This window comes from Manis javanica, chromosome 8 (assembly GCF_040802235.1).
Source record: "Manis javanica isolate MJ-LG chromosome 8, MJ_LKY, whole genome shotgun sequence".
In the NCBI taxonomy this organism is placed as follows: Eukaryota; Metazoa; Chordata; class Mammalia; order Pholidota; family Manidae; genus Manis; species Manis javanica.
The window spans coordinates 1,104,400-1,124,885 of record NC_133163.1 but is presented as its reverse complement, the minus strand read 5'-3'; the positions used below and the strand labels follow the sequence as shown (position 1 = coordinate 1,124,885).

The following is a 20,486-nucleotide window of genomic DNA, read 5'->3' as shown; positions in this document are numbered from 1 at the left end:
CATTTCGAGTTTACTTTTGTGTATGGGGTTAGACAGTGACCCAGTTTCATTCTCTTACATGTAACTGTCCAGTTTTGCCAGCACCAGCTGTTGAAGAGGCTGTCATTTCCCCACTGTATGTCCCTGGCTCCTTTATCATATATTAATTGACCATATATGGTTGGGTTTATATCAGGGCTCTCTAGTCTGTTCCATTGGTCTATGGGTCTGTTCTTGTGCCAGTACCAAACTGGCTTGATTACTGTGGCTTTGTAGTAGAGCTTGAAGTCAGGGACTGTAATCCCCCCACTTTATTCTTCTCAGGATTGCTTTGCCTTTTGGGGTCTTTTGTGGTTCCGTATGAATTTTAGAACTATTTGCTCCAGTTCATTGAAGAATGCTGCTGGTAATTTGATACGGATTGCATCGAATCTGTATATTGCTTTGGGCAGAATGGCCATTTTGACTATATTAATTCTTCCTAGCCAGGAGCATGGGATGAGTTTCCATTTGTTAGTGTCCCCTTTAATTTCTCTTAAGAGTGACTTGTAGTTTTCAGGGTAAAGGTATTTCACTTCCTTGGTTAGGTTTATTTCTAGGTATTTTATTCTTTTTGATGCAGTTGTGAATGGAATTGCATCCAAAAGAGACTGATTTCTCTTTCTGCTAGTTCATCATCAGTGTATAGGAAAGCAACAGATTTCTGTATATTCATTTTGTATCCTGCAACTTTGCTGAATTCAGATAATTTTGTTCTAGTAGTTTTGGAGTGGAGTCTTTAGGGTTTTTTATGTACAATATCATGTCATCTGCAAATAGTGACAGTTTGACTTCTTCTTTATCAATCTGGATTCCTTGTATTTCTTTGTGTTGTCTGATTGCCGTGGCTGGGACCTCCAGTACTGTGATGAATAACAGTGGGGAGAGTGGGCATCCCTGTCTGGTTCCTGATCTTAAGTGAAAAGCTTTCAGCTTCTTGCTGTTCAGTATGATGTTGGCCTTGGGTTTGTCATATGTGGCCTTTATTATGTTGAGGTACTTGCCCTCTATACCCATTTTGTAAGGTGTTTCATCATGAATGGATGTTGAATTTTGTTGAATGCTTTTTCAGCATCTATGGAGATGATTATGTGGTTTTTGTCCTTTCTGTTGATGTGGTGGATGATGAGGACAGATTTTCTAATATTGTACCATCTTTGCATCCCTGGAATAAATCCTACTTGATCATGCCATCATGATCTTTTTGATGTATTTTTTAATTCAGTTTGCTCATATTTTGTTGAGTATTTTTGCGTCTATGCTCATCAGGGAAATTGGCCTATAGTTTTTTTGTTCCATACTGTATCTGTCTGGTGTTGGTATCGGGGTGATTGCTGACCTTATAAAATGAGTGAGGATTATTTCTTTTCTGTTTTCTGAAAGATATTATGTACAGTTGGTATTATTTCTTCTTTTAATGTCTGATTAAGTTCACCTGGAGTTCTCTTTTTCAGGAGTTTTTTAACTGTCAATTCAGTTCCTTTCACAGAGTAGGCTATTCCGTGATCTGCTGTTCATCCTGGGAGTTTGGGCACTTGGAGGCTTCCAAGGAATGGGCACAGTCTGTGCAGGCTCTCGACGCGTGTGCACGCGGCTCTTTGTGGTGTTCCCTGATCACACTTTTATGTAGTCTGTGGGATCTGTAGTGATGTGCCTTCTTTTATTCCTGATATTGGTGATTTTTGCCTTCTCTCTCTCTCATCCTTTATTTTTTCTCTGTCCAGTCTTCCCAAAGAACCAGCTTCGGGTTTTATTTTCTCTGTTGTTTTTTGTTTTCAATTTAATTGTTTCTGCTTTTATGGTCATTATTTCCTTTGTACTGCTCGCTTTGAGTTTAATTTGCTCTTCTTTCCCTAGTGTGTAAGGTGAAGCTTTGATTGTGTGCTTGAGGCCTTTCCTCTTTTCTAACACACACATTTAACGGTATAGATTGTCCCCAACCTCGCTTTGGCTGCGTCCCATAGAACTTGGTTTGTGTTGTTTCACTTCTGTCCCACACAGAATGTTTCTGTAGCCCTCCGAGGCGTCCTCTTTGGCCCGTGACATGCTTAGGAGTGCACTTCACTTCTGAGTAGTCGGTGTGTCCAGCTCTCTTTCTATTACTGATTTTTGGTTAACTGGTCAGAGAACATACTTTATGTAAGTTCAGTATTTTGTTTTGTTTTAAAATGTATTTCATCATCATTATCATTTTTGAAGATCTAAGCGGCTTTATTCAGTGATGTGTGAATTGGGCAGCACCCCTTCTAGTGAATGGGCAGGTGCTCTGGGCTTCAGTTCTGTGTCTGTGGCGCAGGATGTGGTCTGTCCTGGCGAGTATCGACTCCTTTAGGCTGTCTCCTTCTCTGTCTTCTCCCCTTGCCGGTTGTTTGCTCAGTAAGATGGAGCCCTACGGAATCAGAGTGGCTCCAGTGGGTGGAGCCGGCAGGGCTGGGAGCCAGGAGGGGTGCTCGGTTCCCCCGTGGCGCTGTGTCTGTCGGGACTGTTTAGGGCCTGTCTGTCTGCCTCCTGCCTGGAGCTGCCCTGCGTCCGCTGCTCCTCCAGGCTCAGTGGGGTGCAGGCAGGGCCGCTACTGCCCCCGCTCTGTGCCACCTGTGACAGGCTGACTTTAGGCCCAGTTTGAGTGATAACACAGACAAGTTGGTGCCATTGAAAGACAAGTCTGATATTACTCACCGTACCCTAGAAAGAAGAGGCCTGCCAGGGTGCTGAGGACCACCAGGAGGCCGAATGGGAGGGCAGGGCCCAGGCCAGAGCCCTCATCGGGTTCCTGTGGGAAAAGCAGGGCAGGGCAGACAAGCAGGTCAGCACTGGCCGTTTGAAGAACCCAGCGGCTCCCCAGCCTGCTGGCTGCCCAGGGTGTTCAGGACAGATGACAGGGGCCTGGTGTGGGGCATCTGATAAAGAGGTGGCTGGAAGTATGGGCTGCGGTCCAGGGAAGATGAGATGTAAATAATCTCGGTCGTTTGGCTTTATGACTAATGGGTGCCAAGTAGACAAATGTAAAATCTAAGACGCACAGGACAGTGGGGTCCCTGGTCCACGCGTGGCTGGCAGCGCTGAGGGCACCTGCGGATGTTGCAGCCAGGTCTTGGGGTGCAGGATGCATGTCCAGGCAGTGGGATATTTGCCTGGCCTGCCGAGCCTGGCTGCTGCGGGCAGGGCGAGCACGTGGGTCACCACGTGGAGGCTGTCCTGCTGTGTGGGGCTCAGGTTGCAGTGTAGGGCCGGGGAGCAGCGTGCTGGGCACAGAAATCCTGGGTGCCCCTGTGGGCCTGGCCTTGGCACCTGTGTGGGGGTCCCTTGCCCTTGGGCCCTGTTGTTGTCCTCACAAACAGGCGGACTGGCGTCGGGCTGGAGAGGAAGCCCGGGCAGGTCTCTGGTGGACGCGCATCCCGCCACGTGGCTGCTGCCACCCTCCAGGCCTCTCTGCTCAGGGCTGCGGGGCCCCAACTGGGGATGACGCGCGGGGTCTGCAGGGGGAGGCGGTGCAGAGCTGCCCTGTCCAGGGCTTCCCTGGCCTGCTGCCTTTCTGCCTGCTTGTCCCCAGACCCGCGCTGAGCCACCACCAGGAGCCTGAGACCCGTCCTCAGGGACCTGGGAGGCGGGGGGCCTGCCTCATGCATGGAGCTGGACAGTGGCTCCGGCCTTCCTGCGATACCTGAGGTGGGGCGCTGGGGGTTGAGGGTCCTGCTGAGCCGCCCTGTGCCCTTTGCAGGTTGTGCAGCCTGACCTTGAAGAAGCTGGTGGTCTTCAGGGAGCTGGAGAAGGAGCTTATCTCAGTGGTGATCGCTGTCAAGATGCAGGTAAGGGCCCTCTTCCACCACATCCTGGGCCCTGCAGAGGCCCATTCCGCCTGGGAGATGGGTGTGGACCCACCCACCCCGACAGCCCAACCTCAGCAGTACAGGCCGCCCAGCCGCTTCTGGCCCAGGGCCCAGGGCGCGGGATGCTGTCCCCCAGGGCCCCCAGACCGCGTGCCCTTCAGGGCAGGCCTGCTTCCCTTCACTCCCAGGCTTCTGGAGCCCATGTCCATGGCTCCACGGGGATGCCTGGGACCAGCCTGTGGCTCCTGATGCGTGTGGCCACCTTCATTTTTCCTGTCAGTTGTTACCACCCAAAACCTGATAGGCCTTTAAATAAAGATCTGAAGAAATGCCTTTCCTCCATGAAGCTGCTGCCGTGAGTTTTCAGCCCCAAAGCTACACAAGGGCGGAGGGCAGGAGGCTCGGCCCTGGCCGTCCCTTCCCACCCCCTGGGGAGGCGGGACTGGTGGGAGGGGCCGCTGCACACCACAGCCGAGCAGCTGGGGCACCCGGGCCTCTGCACTGATGCCACGTGGTGCCTAGGGCCGCAGCCGGGCTGCCATCAGCTGGCTTGGCAGCAGGATGTCCAAGCAGAGCCCCACCCAGGGCCACACCAGCCAGCGACGCTGCGGTGCCCAGGGCTCCTGTCGGCTCACACGTCTGTCCTGGACCCACACCCCACTCCTGCTCTCTCTCATTTCTCTGCACCCTACATCTTGGTCCGACGGATCCCCTCCCTGGGTAGCCTCTGGCCCTGTGGGTTTCCCCCTCAGTGCCCCACACATGGGGTCACACAGTGTTTGTCCAGCTTCCAGCACTTGGCATAAAGTCACCAAGCTTCATCCATGTTGGCATGGGTGTTTTAAAACGATACTGTGATGAACATCTTCAATCTGTTTGGAATTTATTTTGGTGTAAGGTTTAAGGTCAGAACCTGTGAGTTTTATACAAGTGATTCCTTGTCTGCTTATCACAGCCGTGTCGTGGGTAGATGGCCTTTCCTCGTGGCCCAAAGGCTCATTGTCTCTGTTGATGTGCTCCTGTGTGTGTTTCGGATCCGTTTCCCGGTCTTCGTGCTGGTGCCCCCGTGTTTTAATCACTGTGCCCTGTGCCAGTGTGTGCCCTCGGGGCTGGCAGCACCCCTCCTGCGCCGTTCCCAGAAGCGCGTGGCCCCCGCACACCTCTGCTCTCCCGGGCATGTCCCGCCGCCCTGCGCCCTCTGTGTTTCTTCATGGTCGCAGAAGCTGAGGGCGTTCTCAGGACAGATTTCTAGAGGACTCACTGAGTCGAAGATGGGACATTTTTAAGGCCCTTGGTCAATCTCCCACGGTGCCTTGGGGAGCACGGGAGCGCGCGCCTCCCGCCTGGCCCTGTGCCCTTCGTGCAGAGGAAGAGGAGGGGCTGGCGGTGAGTCTGGGGCTTCCCTGCCCAGCGCTGTGCGTCAGGACTGTCGCTGTGTCTCAGGGCTCCAAGCGGATCCTGCGGTCCCATGAGATTGTGCTGCCCCCCAGCGGACAAGTGGAGACCGACCTGGCTCTGACCTTCTCGCTGCAGGTGGGCCTGGCGCTGGGCGGGGGGATAGCGCCCCGGTGGGCAGCGCGGCCCGCACTCCTCCCCGGATGTTCCCTCTGGGGTGGTGGGAGGCTGCTTTGCTGTATTACATGGAGTTTTCTGTCCCGGCCCCATGGAGAATGCAGGGGGGCCTGAACGCGAACCATCCTGGTGTCTAGAGAAGATGCCGAGAACTCTGGGAACTCAGCACTGTCGGGCCCCTTTAAGTATTCGGGGTGGGTGCAGCTTAGCCTGGGACGCGCCCCCAGTGTGAACGATGAACAGAGGACTCCCTGTTGGCCGCGCAGAGCCCTGCTGTGTTCGAGGCCCCGGGCAGCCCCCCGCTGAGCCCCCTTAGCAGAGCCACTTTAAGGCCGGCGTTCCCCAAGTTCAGCAGGCACACTTTCTTCTTGTTCAGCACACTCAGTCTGAAGATTGATCCCGCACTTACCATCAGGCCATTTTAGACCCATTAAAAGTCCTCTTTGCTCACAGTAAGTGTGTGAGATGTGTGGTTCACCCTTTCAGTACAAGGTTCTGTGGGTTTGGACAACTGCACAGGTGTGTAGCCACCATTGTTGGGGTAACGACAGGTTCCTCGGACTTTGATTCGTGGGACTTTGAGTAACACTTCTGAGAGGGTGTTACACACACGAGCTTGCGGGCGACCTGGGCCAGTGCAGCCTGGCCCGCAGGCACCAGGGCGGCAGAGCGCCGTGCCCCACTGTGTGGGGGGACTGCTGGGTGCCCCGGCCCGCTGACCGTTCTCAGCAGACACGCTGCAGAGCTGGTTGGGACGGACGCAGATGTGTGCGGCCCCTCCCAAAGGCCTCGGCAAGCAGCCGAGCTGCAGCTTCTAGCTTAGACCGTGGCGCATGGCCACCCGTCGAGGAGCCAGCCTCCGGGCTCACGGGGGGCCCATGAACGCAGGTACTCCAGACCCCACAGGGCCAGGTTGCTGGCATGGATGGCAGCCGTGGCCCCTTCTCCCGCAGTACCCTCACTTTCTGAAGAGAGACGGCAACAAGCTGCAGATCATGCTGCAGCGGAGAAAGCGCTACAAACACCGGACGATCCTGGGCTACAAGACGCTGGCGGCGGGTGCCATCAACATGGCCGAGGTGAGGGGGCTGCGGGCCGGGCCGCACCAGAGGCCCTCACTCAGCTGGACGGACGCCTGGCTGGGTGGATTTCTGCCCAGGGTGGGCCTGTCTGTGCCCTCCTGGGAGTGATGTCTGGGTAAGCGCCCCTCTGCCCAGCTGCGACACCCTCATTCTGCTCAGCAGGCACTAACCATGACCAGCTGCTCGTGGGGGGTTGGCGTGGCACAAATCTGGCTGCAGAAGGCCCCTGGCATGGGACTGAGGGGAAGCACACAGGGACCAGCCCCCAAGACCACACTGTCCTGTGGCACCTGGTGTCCCCAGGGTGGTTGGTGGGGGCTCAGGGGTTGGTCCCCAGGCCGAGGAGCTCAGCTCTCACTGGGCCTTTGGGAGCCGCAGGATGGATCTGGGGGAAGGGTCAGCTGAGGGTCTCATGTGTTGGGGCCTTCAGGGTCTTAGGGCCACACTCAGGGCTGGCGAGGTGACCGCTGGGTGTCAGTGACACTTGGGAGTGTGGGGCTGTGTTGGTACCAGGGCAGCGGCTGCAAGCGGCCCTGCCTGGGGAGTTGTCTGGCCTGGGACCCCCGTGCAGGGCTCAGAGGGCAGTGCTGCCCACCCACGCCCTGTACCAGTGCCTACTTGGGCCTGTAGGCCTGTGCCCCTCAGGAGCTTACTGCTTCCTGCTGGTCCATCCAGGACAAGCTCAAGCTTGCTGCAGGTTCTGGCCCCCGCCCAGCTGCCTGCCCCTAGGGAGATGGAGGGTGTGCAGAGTGCCAGGGGGCCAGGGTCTGTTGGGCCTCGCCTCACTCCCAGCCCTTAGGCACAGATGCAGCACTGGCAGGTGGCCTGGACTCCTTGGGGCCCTGGCCTTGGGTTGCTGGTCAGCCTGGCTGTGCCCTCTCTGGCCATTCTGGGCCTCCTGCCTCTAGGCTGATTATGGCTCGGGAGGCTGGGAGGTGCCATCCTGCCCTCCTGCTGTGCAGAGGGCTCTGATTAGAGCTACAATGCCAGGCCGCAGCTAGATTTGCCGCAAGGGACTCAGACATTGGCAGACCCCTCAGAGCGGCGTGGTCTTCTCTCAGAGGCTGGCTGCTCTCCATCCTCCCTCGGAGGGGGTAAGAGTGGGCTTTTCCTTAGGGGAGAAGCGGCCCCACTGCCCACATCCAGGCCCCACTGCCCAGGCTGACCACTGACGTACGCCTGCACACTGAGCCTTCGCCCGGGCTCCTTCCAGGACAGCCTGTCCTGTGGCCCAAGTGGTGTGGGTCTGCCTCCTCGCTGACCAGGATGCCTCTCCTGGCATTGGTGTGCACAGCTCTGTGCTGTGGGGACTCTGGCAGTTAGACGGCCCTTAGCAAGGTGACACGCGCGTGCTCGGAGCACTGCCTGCATGGCAGGCCAAGCGGGAGGCAGCTGCGGCCCCGGGCAGTGCGTGTGAGCGTGTGCACCCCCGTCCGTCAGTGCCCTTGCCATGTGCATTGCGCGTGCAGGTATAGGGAGCCAGTCTGAATGTCGGCATCAAGTCAGCAGCCTTCCTGATGTGGGGCCTGCAATGATGACAGGCCACTTTCTCAAAACTCTCATTTTCTTCCTGACGGAAGAATTGGCTTTCCACGTCAGGCCCCAAAAGTTCAAAAGAAATCTGGCCCATAAAAGCCCAATATCTGGATTTGATCAGATGACCCCAAAGGCAGCTTCCAAAAAGGAAGGGCTCTGGTCTGCGTGTGTGTCCCGAGCCGCCTTCACAAGACCGGGGTCAAGGCGACAGCTTTACATCAGGGGCAGCTTAGGCGCGGGCCTGGCTGCCCGGAGTGGCGGGGCTCTGCCCCCTGCCTGGTTCGCTGGAAATGTCTCCGGACCAGAGTGGCCCCAGGGGTTCACTGTCCTGGTGGGCTGGTCTGGCAGGTGTCAGCCCCCTGTGCTGGTGGCCAGTCCTTCTTGGTCCCCCACAGACATGGGTGCCTGAAATTGGATTCAGTTGGTGGCCGAATCCGGGAGTCCCGGGCTGGCCAGCACCCACAGCTTCATACACTGCTCTTGGAAGGGGGTCTTCAGACCCTCTTCTCTAACACCCTTCAGTCCCTTGTAGCTTAGCCTGATGCTGACCTCCCCGGCTCAGCCCACATCCTCCTCATGGGGCCTGTCCACCCGGCGCCCATGTCCTTGTGTGGCCCACCCACCCTGCTCCTGTGTCCTTGTCCTCCGGGCCTGTGGCCCTGTCCCTGCTCCCGTGGTCACCTGCAGAGGTGCCCACCACTGGGAGGAAAGCCCTTGAAGTCCAGCACGTGCACTGATGCTGGGGCTGCCAGGCCCCCTGCTCCATGGTCCCTTTTGTGAGAGTGCCCTGCCCCCAGGTGATGCAGCACCCCTCCGAGGGGGGCCAGGTGCTGAGCCTCTGCAGCAGCATCAAGGAGGCCTCAGTCAGGGTGGCCGAGATCTGGATCTTCTCCCTGTCCAGCCAACCCGCCGACCATGAGGACAGTGCCATGCAGACCGGCCCCGCGGCCAAGTCCACAGGTGAGTGCGGCCCACGGTCGTGTCGTCTGCTGCCTCTCCGTAAGGGGGTGCCACCTCCCGGCCACCACCCTGCCAGGTTTGGGAAGCCGGGAGGGGGCACAGGGTCTGCCCTCTGGGCTCCAAGTGTGAGCAGCTCTGTGCATGCACACATGGGAGCTGGGCAGCAGGGCCCGTCATTGCAGGAGGTCTCAGGGTCCGTCACGGTGCCTTCCCAGGGTCTGGGTACAGGTCCTGGTATGGGCTGTTGCCCTCATCATAGTTGGGGTCATTAGCCTTCCTGAGTTGCTGGAAGGCAAGTGGGGGCCCCAGCCAAACATGAGATCCAGGCTGAAATGCATGATGGGCAGGAAGGGCCACTGGGGTCTGAGACTGGTTCGTGGGGGCCGTTGTGGCCGTGGGATGGGCACGTGGTAGCAGGGAAGCACGGCGACCCCTCCCCGCCCCCCACCCCCCGGCTCCTAGACTGCCCACCTGCTGGGTTGGCTCCTTCCTGCTGCCTGCAGGCATCTCCTTGGGCTCCCCTTGGGTCCAGGCCCACCCTCCCAGTGCCGCCTCCCTGCCAGGATGCGGGCGGGACCTCAGGCGCTGTCCCTCTATGTGCCTGTCCCGCAGATAACTACTCCGAGGAGGAGTACGAGAGCTTCTCCTCCGAGCAGGAGGCCAGCGACGATGCTGTGCAGGGGCAGGTAACCTGGGCCTGGGGACAGCTGTGCGGTCCCCAGGGCTTCAGGGGAGGCGCTGGCTGCGGGGCTCCTGATGCACTGCGCCCACCTCCTGCCAAGACCCCCAGCAACTGTGTAGCCTCCAGTGGCAGCCAAGGACCCTCCCAGGCCCCCACCACACAGGCGGCATGGGGTGGGGAGGCTGGGAGCCTGGCTCCCGAGCACTGTTTCCTTTCTCCCATCTGCACCCTGTGGGTTAGCACACACCCTGGGGGCACCAGGCGGTAGTTCCCTCTGTCAGCTCAGGTGGGACTGGCCTCCCTTGCCGAGCCTCCGGAGGCAGGTGCATGACGGGCAGTGGGAGCCCCTGGGGCACCTTAGGCACTGCGGCTGTCTCTGCAGGATTTGGACGAGGATGACTTTGACGTGGGGAAGCCCCAGAAGCAGCGGCGATCGATAGTAAGAACGGCGTCCATGACCAGGGTCGGTGGAAACTGGTTTTACTAACACTGGGGAAGGTTGGGGGAAGGGGCCCGGGTGGGCATGAACCTGGGGGCGTGGCCCACATGGAGCCCTCTCAAGAGGAGCAGGTTCAGGAAGGGAGGTGGCCTGTCCTGGGATCATGGCAGGAGCTCATACCATCCCCCCAGACTGTGCTGGCTTCCCTGAGGCCCGATCCTTTCCTGCAGGTATGGCATGAGGGTGGGCAGCCCCCACACAGCCTTGCCCTGGGAGGGCAGGAGGGGGCTGCAAGGTACCCAGCCATGATCAGTTAAAGCTGCACAGGCAGGCGCAAGCCAGGCAGGGCGTCCCCCTGCTGGCCACAGGCCCCCCTCCTGCCCAGGCCACTGCACGAGCAGAGCCGGGGGGCTGTCTCCTCCCCACTTGTGCCCAGACATGCCCAGTGTGAGGCTAGTCCTGTTCCTCTTCAGTATCTGGCCCCCCCTAGCACAGAGGTCGCAAGGGCTGGCAGGGCTGGCAGACTTTTCCTGCAGGAGAGCTGCAGGCGGAGGCCTTAGCCCATCGCAGGCTGTTCACTGCTGGTGCCCAGAGCTCCCACGCGGACTCAATGCCCTGCTGCTGCTCCAGGGCAGGCCAGCATGGAGGGCTGCCTGGGAAGCCACGGGACACAAACCCAGCCTCCAAAGCCATTGCTACCTCTGGCAGGCGGGTGTGCCTCTGTCCTCTGCTATGGTGCTGTGGCCCATACCGCTGTGGCGGCCCCTGATGGAGTCTCACTTCTGGAGCCCGAGTGGCCAGCTCTGTGGGAGGGAGCAGGGACCTCCTTTTTTAGGCCCCTCCCGGGTGCTGGGAGCATCCACCTCACTCAGTGGCCAGAGTGGAGCCTCTGTGGCTCGGGCGGCCGTGGGAGTGGACAGAGCTCAGGTCCTCTGCTGAGCCCTGCCCTCCCGAGTTGTATGGGTAAGGTGGTGCCCCGGGAAGGGAGGGGCCGTGAGCCAGGGAAGGGCCGCGAGCCAGGGAAGGGCCGCAGTCTCGTCGGCATGGAGGCTTCTGGGAGGACTGTAGAGGTGGTGCTCGCCCTCCCTCTAGTCCCCGTCTCCGGGCTTGGGACTGGGCCCCTCAGGGCTGTTCCTTGGCTGACCACCTGCTCGTGAAGATACTGGCCTCCTGCAAGCCTGGCATGTGCCCTGAACGCCACAGTGTGCTTGCGTTCCACCCCCCTGCAGGGCCATGCGTGGGGGCAGCTGCTGGCTTGCTGTGTCCCCAGGGGAAGAGGCCCCGGGCTCTCATTCTGTCCTGCTTGTCTTACAGCAACAAAACTTTAAGCAGAAAGTTGTGGCACTGCTGCGGAGGTTCAAAGTGTCAGATGAGGTGAGGGATGCCGCCTGCCCCTGTCCCCACCCTGCACCCCGTCTGCCACCCCAGGCAGAGCGCCATGGAGAGAAGGGCTCTGGCAGCCTTCTGGGCTGTCCGGGCTCTGCTGCTGACTATCCCCGTGGTCCTCTGGACGTTACTGGCCTTGTGCCCATCATCAGGCACAGCTCAAGGGTCGCACAGAGGCCCCGAGAGCCTGCCTGCGCTGGGATGACAGGCTTGAGGCCTGGCCCAGGAGGAAGGCTGGATGGCATGATCGGAGTGTGACCACACGTTGTTGTGTTTTGTGTTTTTGTATAAACTTTTTTTCAGCAGTTATAGGTTCACAGAAAAGTTGAGCAGAAAGTACAGGGTTTCAATATACCACCTGTCGCCACACATATGGCCTCCCCGTTTCTTCTAGTGTAAACATTTTCTATGATTACTGTGTATAACTTTACAACCAGAAGAAAAATGCTTGGTTTTATTTTTAATGTGGTCAGAGGAAAGTCAGTCCGCAGGCTCTGGACCCACCGGAGGAGGTGGCGTGTAGGGTGTCTGACTGTCGCCACACATGGTCACAACAGCACCGAAAGTGAGCTGAGCTGCCCGGAAGTGGTGGCTACATGTGCACATACCCAAGGCCACCCCCTCTGAAACATGGGTACTGAGACAGTCACGTCCTGGCCATGCCCTTCCCAGGTGGGTCTTCAGATCAACCAGCTCTCCTAAAACTTACATGGAAATGGAAGGGACCCAGAATAAACAATGTTGAGAAAAGAACAAAAGAGACTGACAGTTCCTAATTTCAAAGCTTACTACAAAGCTACTCTTATCAAAACTGAATAGATCTATGGAATGGACTTAAGAGTCAAGGAGTAAGTCCTCCTGCCTTTGGTCATCGGCTTTTGACAAAGACTCTGAGACTATTCAGTGGGGAAAAAAGTCTTTTCAAGCCAATGGCACAGCAACAACTGGCTTTCCACATGCAGAAGAGGAGAGTGGGACCCCTGCCTCACACCATATCAGCGATGAACTCAAAGTGGGTCAAAGACCCAAATGTAAGAGCCAAAGCTGTGAATCGGGGAAACATGGGCTGCAGCCTTTGTGTCCTGGGGCACCCTGGCGTCTTAGGTGTGACCCAAAGGCACAAGCAATCAGAGGAAAAACGAGTATGTTGGGCTTCATCAGAAACATCAAGAAAATGAAACAACAGCCTGTGGATTGGGGGACATCTGCAAATTACGCATCTGGTAAAGGGCTTGTGTCCAAACATACAGAGAATACTTAGCAGAAAAACAAAGAGCCCCTCAAACACTTAGTTGCCCAGTTCAGTAACTGGGCAAAGGATTTGATTCGACAATTTGTTCAGATGATACACAAATAGCCAGTAAGCCCACAGCAAGGTGCATCGTGTCATCTGGGAGTGCACGTCGGAACCCCCTGAGGCGCCCCGCAGTGTCCACCGTGTGGCCGTGATGCAAAAGGGAATGTGGAGGATGTGGGCCACCTGGACCCTCATCCAGCACGTGGGAACCTACAAGGGTGAGGCTGCTTTGGAGAACGGCCCAGCAGCTCCTCAAGAGAGCCACGTGTGCTTGCCCAGCACCTGGCAGTCCCGTTCCTGGGTATCTGCCTGTGACAGGAGCAGACACATCCCCACAGGAGTGGCAGGCACAGAAGCGTCGCTTGAGACAGTGGTCACGGGAGATGTCCCGTACCCACCCGCTGCTGCCTGCTTAGATGCGGTGGTCACCACTCGGTGCAGAGGAGGCCCTGTAGGTAGACGGAACGGGTGGCTCCGAAGTGCGAGGCTGCGGCCTTTGTGGCACATTTACACGGCATCTGGAAGAGAACGAGAGCACGGGGCAAAAGGGACCCCACTGGTTGCCTGGGGAGGAGGGGGCTGTGGGAGGAGGGGGCCCACTGGAGGGAGCACGTCATACCCGATCGTGGTGGTGGCCACACTTCAGCACACTCGTCCCAGCGCTGCTTGCGCTCCAAACGGCGTGTCCGTGTGTTGAAGCCTCCGTGAGCTGGGCCACAGGAAGCACGTGTGCCATGCCCAGTGCCCATGACTGGGGGTTCCCGGGGCTACCCCTAGGCCTGGACACGCTGGTTGGTGGGGCCTGCTAGAGGAGGCGCTTCATGGCTCTGCCCCCTCACGGCCTTCTTGCAGGTGCCCCTTCCCCAGCTGGTGCTGGGCTGCCCAGGGGCGCAGCCTTGCTGGCCCTCACACGTATGACCTACTGTAGGTTCTGGACTCTGAGCAGGACCCTGCAGAGCATGTCCCCGAGGTGGAGGAGGACCTGGACCTTCTGTATGACACACTGGACATGGAGAACCCCAGCGACAGCGGCCCTGACATGGAGGATGACGACAGTGTCCTCAGCACCCCCAAGCCAAAGCTCAGGTGGGCATGGCCACTGCCTGGCACCAGAGACACCAGGCATGGCTGCCAGCCAGTGCCAGGTGGCTGTGCACCCTCCAGCCCAGGGGCCACAGGCAGTGGGCGGAGGCGGGTGGCGAGGTGTGGACCCCACAGGCACCCCGGGCCTGCCGTATCGGTGCACGTGACCAGCAACAGAGTGATAAGGTCAGGCGCGCATCTAGGAAGCTCTCTGGAGTGTGCTGGGGTTGGGGGAGTGGTGAGGGGCAGCTGGGGCCATGCCCACGGGCGGCCGTGGCATCTGGGGTCGGGAGGGGTGCTGGGAGGGTGTGGAAGGCAAGAGCTCCGGGTGCGGGGTGGGCAGGCGGAGGAGGCACGCCGTCCCAGGAGGGGCACCAGCAGGCGGCGGGCCGCCAGGCTGTCTGTCCAGTGAGGAGATGGGTGTGCTGGGTACAGCAGAGGGGCCCCGCCACACGGGTGTCGTGGGCAGCCCAGGTGAGAGGACAGGATGCAGGTCTGTACGGGGCCCGGGCCCTGGACGCTCAGGAGGCCTTGGGGCCGGGAGGGCCTCGGCCCGCAGGACGGGGCTGTGGCTGCTGAGGAGGACGGGGCAAGGCGAATTGGGTCCGGGAGGCTGACAGGAGCGAGAGACAGAGGGGCACAGCCAAGCCAGCCCGCTGTGCTGCTGACGCCCCTCAGCTCACCCGCAGCCACCGACACCCCCCCAGGAGCCTCATGTCCCATCAGTTCCCTGCGGCCGCTCCTCCAGCTCAGAGCCGGGCAGCTAGCCCAGTGCTCTGGGTGCCCTGTGGCATCCCCCGCCCTCAGCTGGGGAAGGTCTCTGCTTTCATCAGCCCATATGGGCAGTCCCCTTGCTGCCCAGTGACCTAGGCCACCACCCATCTGTAGCTCCACTTGTCAGCCGCCCCTATGGGGGACCCCTGGCCAGCTGGTGTTTGCAGTTCTGGGGTGGGGTATGGGTGCCTTGGGGCCCTGCTTCTGCCTGCAACACACGGTCCTGCTCACACTTCCACGTCCCCGTGTGGCCTTGTCCCTGACGTGCTTGAGCCCCGCCCATCATTCAGCTTCACCGCCTCCCAGGCCCCTTTCTTCAAGAGTCCCTGATGTCTGCTGCCGGGAGGGACGTCTGGTCCACCCAGGCTGTGCTGAGGGCACTATGTCGCACTACTGTGGTGTCCCTGTGTTCCTGCTGTGTGCCCACGACCCCCACCCGGACAGTCCTCAGGGGGGTTTGGAGGAGGCCCACTGCCCCATGCCATCTTGCCCAGGGCTGCTGGAGCAGCTGGGGACTTACGTCGGGCGGGCAGGGCAGCCAAGAAGGGGCAGCGTGGGCCTGTGCTCTCTGTGCTGTTGGGGGGCATGCACTGATGCCAAGCCTTCTGAGAGCACTTCTCAGAGCCAGCCCCGCCCGGCATCAGAGCCCTGCTGGGCACAGTGGCTGTCCATGTGTGGGGAGGGTCCTGGAGAATGACCCCCTGTCCATTCACCATCCCCAGGCCATACTTCGAAGGCCTGTCGCACTCCAGCTCGCAGACGGAGGTCGGGAGCATCCACAGTGCCCGGAGCCAGAAGGAGCCTCCGAGCCCCGTAAGTGGGCGGCTCCCAGGCAGGGCGGGGCGTTTAGTCCTTCCTGCCTGCCTCGCTTGGGGCTCGGGTGGTGCTTGCACAGTGGTGCTGGGCGAACTGGAACCCAGACGTGCTCCTGGGTCTGTGGTGTGGCCGAGTTTCCCTGCCCGATGCCGGGTGCCTGCATGGGGCGACCCTGAGACCCCATGCGGGAGACCCCGACCATCTGCCTGGGCCACCTCCCAACCCAGAGCCCCTGCCCACAGAGGGCCAGCCCCAGCAGCCACCTTTAAACCACGCCTATACTCACTGTCCACACAGGCCGACATGCCTGAGAAGACGCGGGCCGTGGGAGGCAAGCAGCCAAGCGACAGCGTCTCCGAGGCAGCGGCCCACGTGAGCAGGCGCAAGGCTGCACTCAGTCGCCCAGCACAGACCAGCTTACATGCTTCCCTTGGGGTTCTGACCTGGCAGGGCAGGGTGCCCCATGCAGGTCCTCCTGCTCAGTGCCCATGACCACAGCCACAGTGAGGGCGCCCCTGGACTCGCCACCCCAGGGGACAGTCAGGTCTGGACTCGCCCCCAGCCTAGGGATGGTCAGGGTGCCCTGGACTGAACCCCACCCCATGGGGACAGTGGACACCCCTCCGCTGCCCTGTCAGGCACAGGCCCTGTGAGCACCATGGTTGACCCTCGCGCAGGTTCTCGGAGGGTCCTGGCCCTTGAGGCAGGTTCTAGGGGTGTGTGGTGCTAGTCTCCTTGTGGCGGGTTGGAGGTCAGGGCCAGCCAGGCTCCTCGGCGTGTCGGGGAGAAGGTCAGACAGCCCCTTAGGGAATGTATGTGGCTGTGTCATACGCAGGGGCCCCCCCGCCCAGGAGAGGCGCAAACACCCTCACAACCCCTAAGTGTGAGAGTCTGGCCCCTGAGAGGAACCACTGCAGGGTGCGGGGTCCTGAGGGCTTCCTTCTCTGCCTGCAGAGCGTGCCCGCCCCTGGGGAGCAGCCGGCTCAGCCAGAGGACAGCCCAGAGGTGGAGGCCTCCGCCCTGGACGTGTTCACCGAGAAGCTGCCGCCCAGCGGGAGGATCACCAAGACTGAGTCTCTGGTCATCCCCTCCACCAGGTGATGGGTGCCCTGGGGAGGCAGGGGCCTGGCAGTGCCCTGTGGGCCAGTGTGGGTGGAACAGACATGTCCGGGTGTGGCGCCCTGTCAGGGCAGGACCTGTGTGCCCAGAGAGCATCGTGAGGGGCACACAGACTTCTGGGCGCACCCTTGGAGTCCCACATTCAACTGCCACCCCTCCATTTGTATCAGCTGCCACGCATGTGTCGGGGCCAGGCTGGGGTCCCCCTCGCCCCATTGTGTACTTACCTGGAGCAGGCTCCCCTTGGGCCGGGGCTCGTGCGGGAGCTGCCCAGTGTGGTACAGGCAGTGGACCAGCCAAACCTGTGGGCGAAACTCCAGGTGGAGCTGGCCCACTGCCCGCTGTGGGCCCCCCATGGGGTGGGCCCAGTTCCCTCCCTCCTGGAGTGGGTCGTGGGGCTGGTGAGCACTGGGTGTGGAAGGGGGTGGGTCTGAGTTGCTGTGACTACAGGTGGCTTCCTTGGGAGGGACGTGCTCTCGGGGTCTCTCACCTGCTCTCTCCCGCTCTGCTGTCTTGGCCAGACCAGGGTGCTTTTCTGAGACCCAGCCTGGGAGGTGCTTTCCTGCCCTGGCTCCGCTGAGCCTTCCTTGGGCACCTGGCTCGGCTCCTAGCTGCCCTCTGTGCCTCCAGGCATGGTCATCCCCCAGCCCCATACCCCCACAACTACCAGGGCTGAGGGCTTCCGTGGGGTGGACAGGCTGCCAGAAGGAACAGTGGGGCTGGCATGGGCACCCTGCCCTACCCCAGGACTGCCATCCCATGCAGCTAGCACTCGCATGTGGCTTCAGGCCTTCTTTAAGGCAAGCGTGCCAGGTGGCGTGGCCTCCACCAGCCCTTCATGCCATGGGAATCCGCTGACAAAAACAAAGCCCAGTGTTAGCCCAGCATTCGGTAGTGAAGGCTGGACCCTACACTTTCACCAGACCAGGGTCCCCGTCCTGGCCACCACAGCCAGCGGGGACAACGTGCCAGCCAGTCTGCGTTTAATGGTCTTGGGACAGAAGCCTCCAGTCTGGGTGTTGGTGTTTACCTGGTGGGGTCACACAGGGGCCTGGGTCAGGGCCAAGAGGGACCAGGCTGGTGGGAACTGGCCTGCACCGGCTTGTCCCGGTGTGGGGGGGTCTCGGTCTTCACAAGTGACCCTGAGGCCCTCATGTCACCTGCCCAGGGATGTCAACTTTGGCTGCCCCCACTGATGATTGGCTCCCTGCCCTGGGGCAGTGAGCACATGGACCCCAGCCTGTGTTGGCCCCCCCACAGGTCCGAGGGGAAGCAGGCCGGCCGCCGGGGCCGGAGCACATCCCTGAAGGAGAGGCAGCCGGCAAGGCCACAGAATGAGCGAGCCAACAGCCTGGACAGTGAGCGCTGCCCAGACACGCGGAGCCAGCTGCAGGTGCGGGGGCGTGGCCCGGCGGGGAGGGGGCGGAGCCATCCTGGGCGGAGCGGGGGCGGAGCCAAGGTGGGGGCGGTGTCAACTGCAGGGGCTGGGGAGCCGGGGCGGAGCTCGAGTGAGGGCGGCCCGTCACCCGGAGCGCTGGTTAGGACAGCCCCACTGCTCGTGCTCGCTGCCCTCCCCTTGGTCCCGGGCGGCCTGGCCTGGAGGGGCCTTCACCGCGGTGGCCTCTCTCCAAAGCGAAGTCGAGTTCCTGCCGGTTGCGGGGGCCTGGGGAGCTGCGCGGGTGTGTGGGGGGTGCAGTGCCTCTCCCACCTGGTGTGCTCGCGCCGTGTGTCTCTAGATCCCCAGGAAGACCGTGTATGATCAGTTAAACCACATCCTCATCTCTGACGACCAGCTCCCCGAAAACATCATTCTTGTCAACACCTCCGACTGGCAGGGGCAGGTGGGGAGGGGCCGGGCGTCCCCTCTGCAGGGTGGAGGGGCGGGGGTCTGGCCAGCCTGGCACGCTGTGGATCTCTGATGGCTGCCGGGTCGCGGGCAAGTGGGGTGGAGGCAGCCGAGGCTTACTCTCCGCCCTCGGCCCCCAGTTCCTTTCTGACGTCCTGCAGCGGCACACGCTCCCCGTGGTGTGCACGTGCTCCGCGGCCGACGTCCAGGCGGCCTTCAGCACCATTGTCTCACGGATACAGAGATAGTGAGTCCCACACCTTCCTCGTGGTGTCGCTGCCCGCGTGTCTGGTGGGCTCTGCTCTCCACCTGGTCTGGAGCTTGGTCATGGTGCTGCGGGCAGATCCTGGGCATGCTGACCACAGGTTCCCCAGGGGCTGTCTTCTCTCCAGATCTGGGCGGGTGCTGGGACAGTGGCCCAGGCCAGAGTGCCCGCAGCATGGGGGGGCGCCTGGTAAAGAAGCGGCCTCAGGTGGCTGCCACGCAGGGCCCAGACACCCACCTGCAGCCTGGGCAAAGCCGAATGACCTCTGGCTGGGGGGGCTTCCGCTCTGAGGGGCTGGCTCAGTGGCTTCATCGGGATGGGGAACAGCCCTGCATTTGGGGTTGCAGGAGGCAGGGTGCATGGACGCCTGCACCTCCGCCCCGGGCTCAGCGAGGGTGGCACTCGCAGCCAGGGCGGCTCCCTAAGGCCTCTGTCCCCTCTCTATCCTGTCTGTGGGGACACAGCTGCAACTGCAATTCCCAGCCCCCTACCCCTGTGAAGATCGCGGTGGCTGGGGCTCAGCATTACCTCAGTGCCGTGCTGCGGCTCTTCGTGGAGCAGCTGTCTCACAAGACCCCGGACTGGCTGGGCTACATGCGCTTCCTCGTCATCCCACTGGGTGAGGGGCTGGGGCTGCAGAGACCAGGGCTCACGCCGGGGCCTTGCTGAGTTCACGGCACAACGTGCGGGGCAGTTCCAACCCGGCTGGGCCATCCCCGCCCCATGCGCTGGCCCCACACACGGCTGTCAGGGTGACTTGATGCCGACTTTGATTTCCCTTGTCAGAAATGAAAAGTAGGAGTTAGTCACGAGTCCTGCGCAATCATACTGCTTGTATTTCGGTTCACACAGTTTGTGTGGTGACAAACCTGTAACTGTCAATCCACCGGAAAGCAAGGGTCCTGGGGGAGACCCTGGGCCACCTCGAGGCCCCTGGTGTCGGGCGCCGGCCGCTCTGCAGGGTGTGCCTGGCCCAGCCCCACTGCCGCCTCCTGCCCCTCGTGGAGGAGCTGGGGCTGCTGGGGAGCGCGGCAGGCCCGCACCCTGACGCTGCGCCCTTCCCTTGCAGGTTCCCACCCTGTGGCCAGGTACCTTGGCTCCGTGGACCACCGCTACAACAACTTTTTCCAGGACCTCGCCTGGAGAGACCTGTTCAACAGGCTGGAGGCCCAGAGCACTGGTGAGGCCTGGCCCGCGGCTCTGGCGTCCACACCACCCACCACACCTCGTTCTCAGCCCAGCCATGCCCGAGCGCCTGGGGGCTGTCAGGGCACACCTGGTGTGGGGCTGAAAGGGGCAGGGCCCTGGGGGTGTGCCCTCGGGATGTGGGGAGGGCACAGACCCTCAGCCAGACTCCTGGCTCGGGGAGCTGGGCATCCTGGGAAGCTGAGGTGGGGCGGGGCCTGAGCGTAGCGGCCCGCGGACCCCGCCTGGCCTCCTCGCGCAGTGCAGGACACGCCGGACATTGTGTCGAGGATCACACAGTACATCTCGGGGGCCAACTGCGCCCACCAGCTGCCCATCGCGGAGGCCATGCTGACCTACAAGCAGAAGAGGTACCTCCCTGGGTGCTGGGCTGGCAGGTGGGGGAAGCGAGGGACACCCAGCCCCATGCGGTAGACGCAGGCCTCCTATGGCCACCGTGTCCCAGCTCCATAGGCGGCGTGTTGGGATCTCTGAAGGATGGGACCTGGGTGGGCTTGGGGGGAAGGCTGCGGGCCAGCAATTGGTCCCCTCCAACCCCTGGAGTCTCCCTTGCCCCGGGCGCAGCCAAAATGAGCTGG

At 60.8% G+C, this 20,486-nt stretch overlaps 1 protein-coding gene across 11 annotated transcripts in view; it reads left to right on the top strand.

The window, feature by feature from the left end:
- Positions 1–20,486, top strand: part of PACS2 (phosphofurin acidic cluster sorting protein 2) — a 58,432-nt gene that overhangs the window by 27,286 nt on the left and 10,660 nt on the right. For 6 of the 11 annotated variants that reach the window (XR_012133607.1, XM_036991643.2, XM_036991647.2 and 3 more), the window contains exons 2-18: positions 3,737–3,824; positions 5,289–5,378; positions 6,371–6,496; positions 8,833–8,995; positions 9,608–9,681; positions 10,060–10,140; positions 11,431–11,490; positions 13,728–13,885; positions 15,379–15,469; positions 15,770–15,844; positions 16,427–16,569; positions 17,852–17,984; positions 18,328–18,432; positions 18,578–18,684; positions 19,167–19,321; positions 19,772–19,882; positions 20,150–20,258. Coding sequence is in view for 9 of the 11 variants with exons in the window: in XM_036991643.2 (XP_036847538.1) it covers positions 3,737–3,824; positions 5,289–5,378; positions 6,371–6,496; positions 8,833–8,995; positions 9,608–9,681; positions 10,060–10,140; positions 11,431–11,490; positions 13,728–13,885; positions 15,379–15,469; positions 15,770–15,844; positions 16,427–16,569; positions 17,852–17,984; positions 18,328–18,432; positions 18,578–18,684; positions 19,167–19,321; positions 19,772–19,882; positions 20,150–20,258 (1,869 nt within the window). In the remaining 2 variants the exon portion in view is untranslated. The remainder of the gene's footprint in view (positions 1–3,736; positions 3,825–5,288; positions 5,379–6,370; positions 6,497–8,832; positions 8,996–9,607; positions 9,682–10,059; positions 10,141–11,430; positions 11,491–13,727; positions 13,886–15,378; positions 15,470–15,769; positions 15,845–16,426; positions 16,570–17,851; positions 17,985–18,327; positions 18,433–18,577; positions 18,685–19,166; positions 19,322–19,771; positions 19,883–20,149; positions 20,259–20,486) is intronic. The other 5 variants (XM_073241734.1, XM_073241730.1, XR_012133608.1 and 2 more) reach the window with 4 other exon arrangements.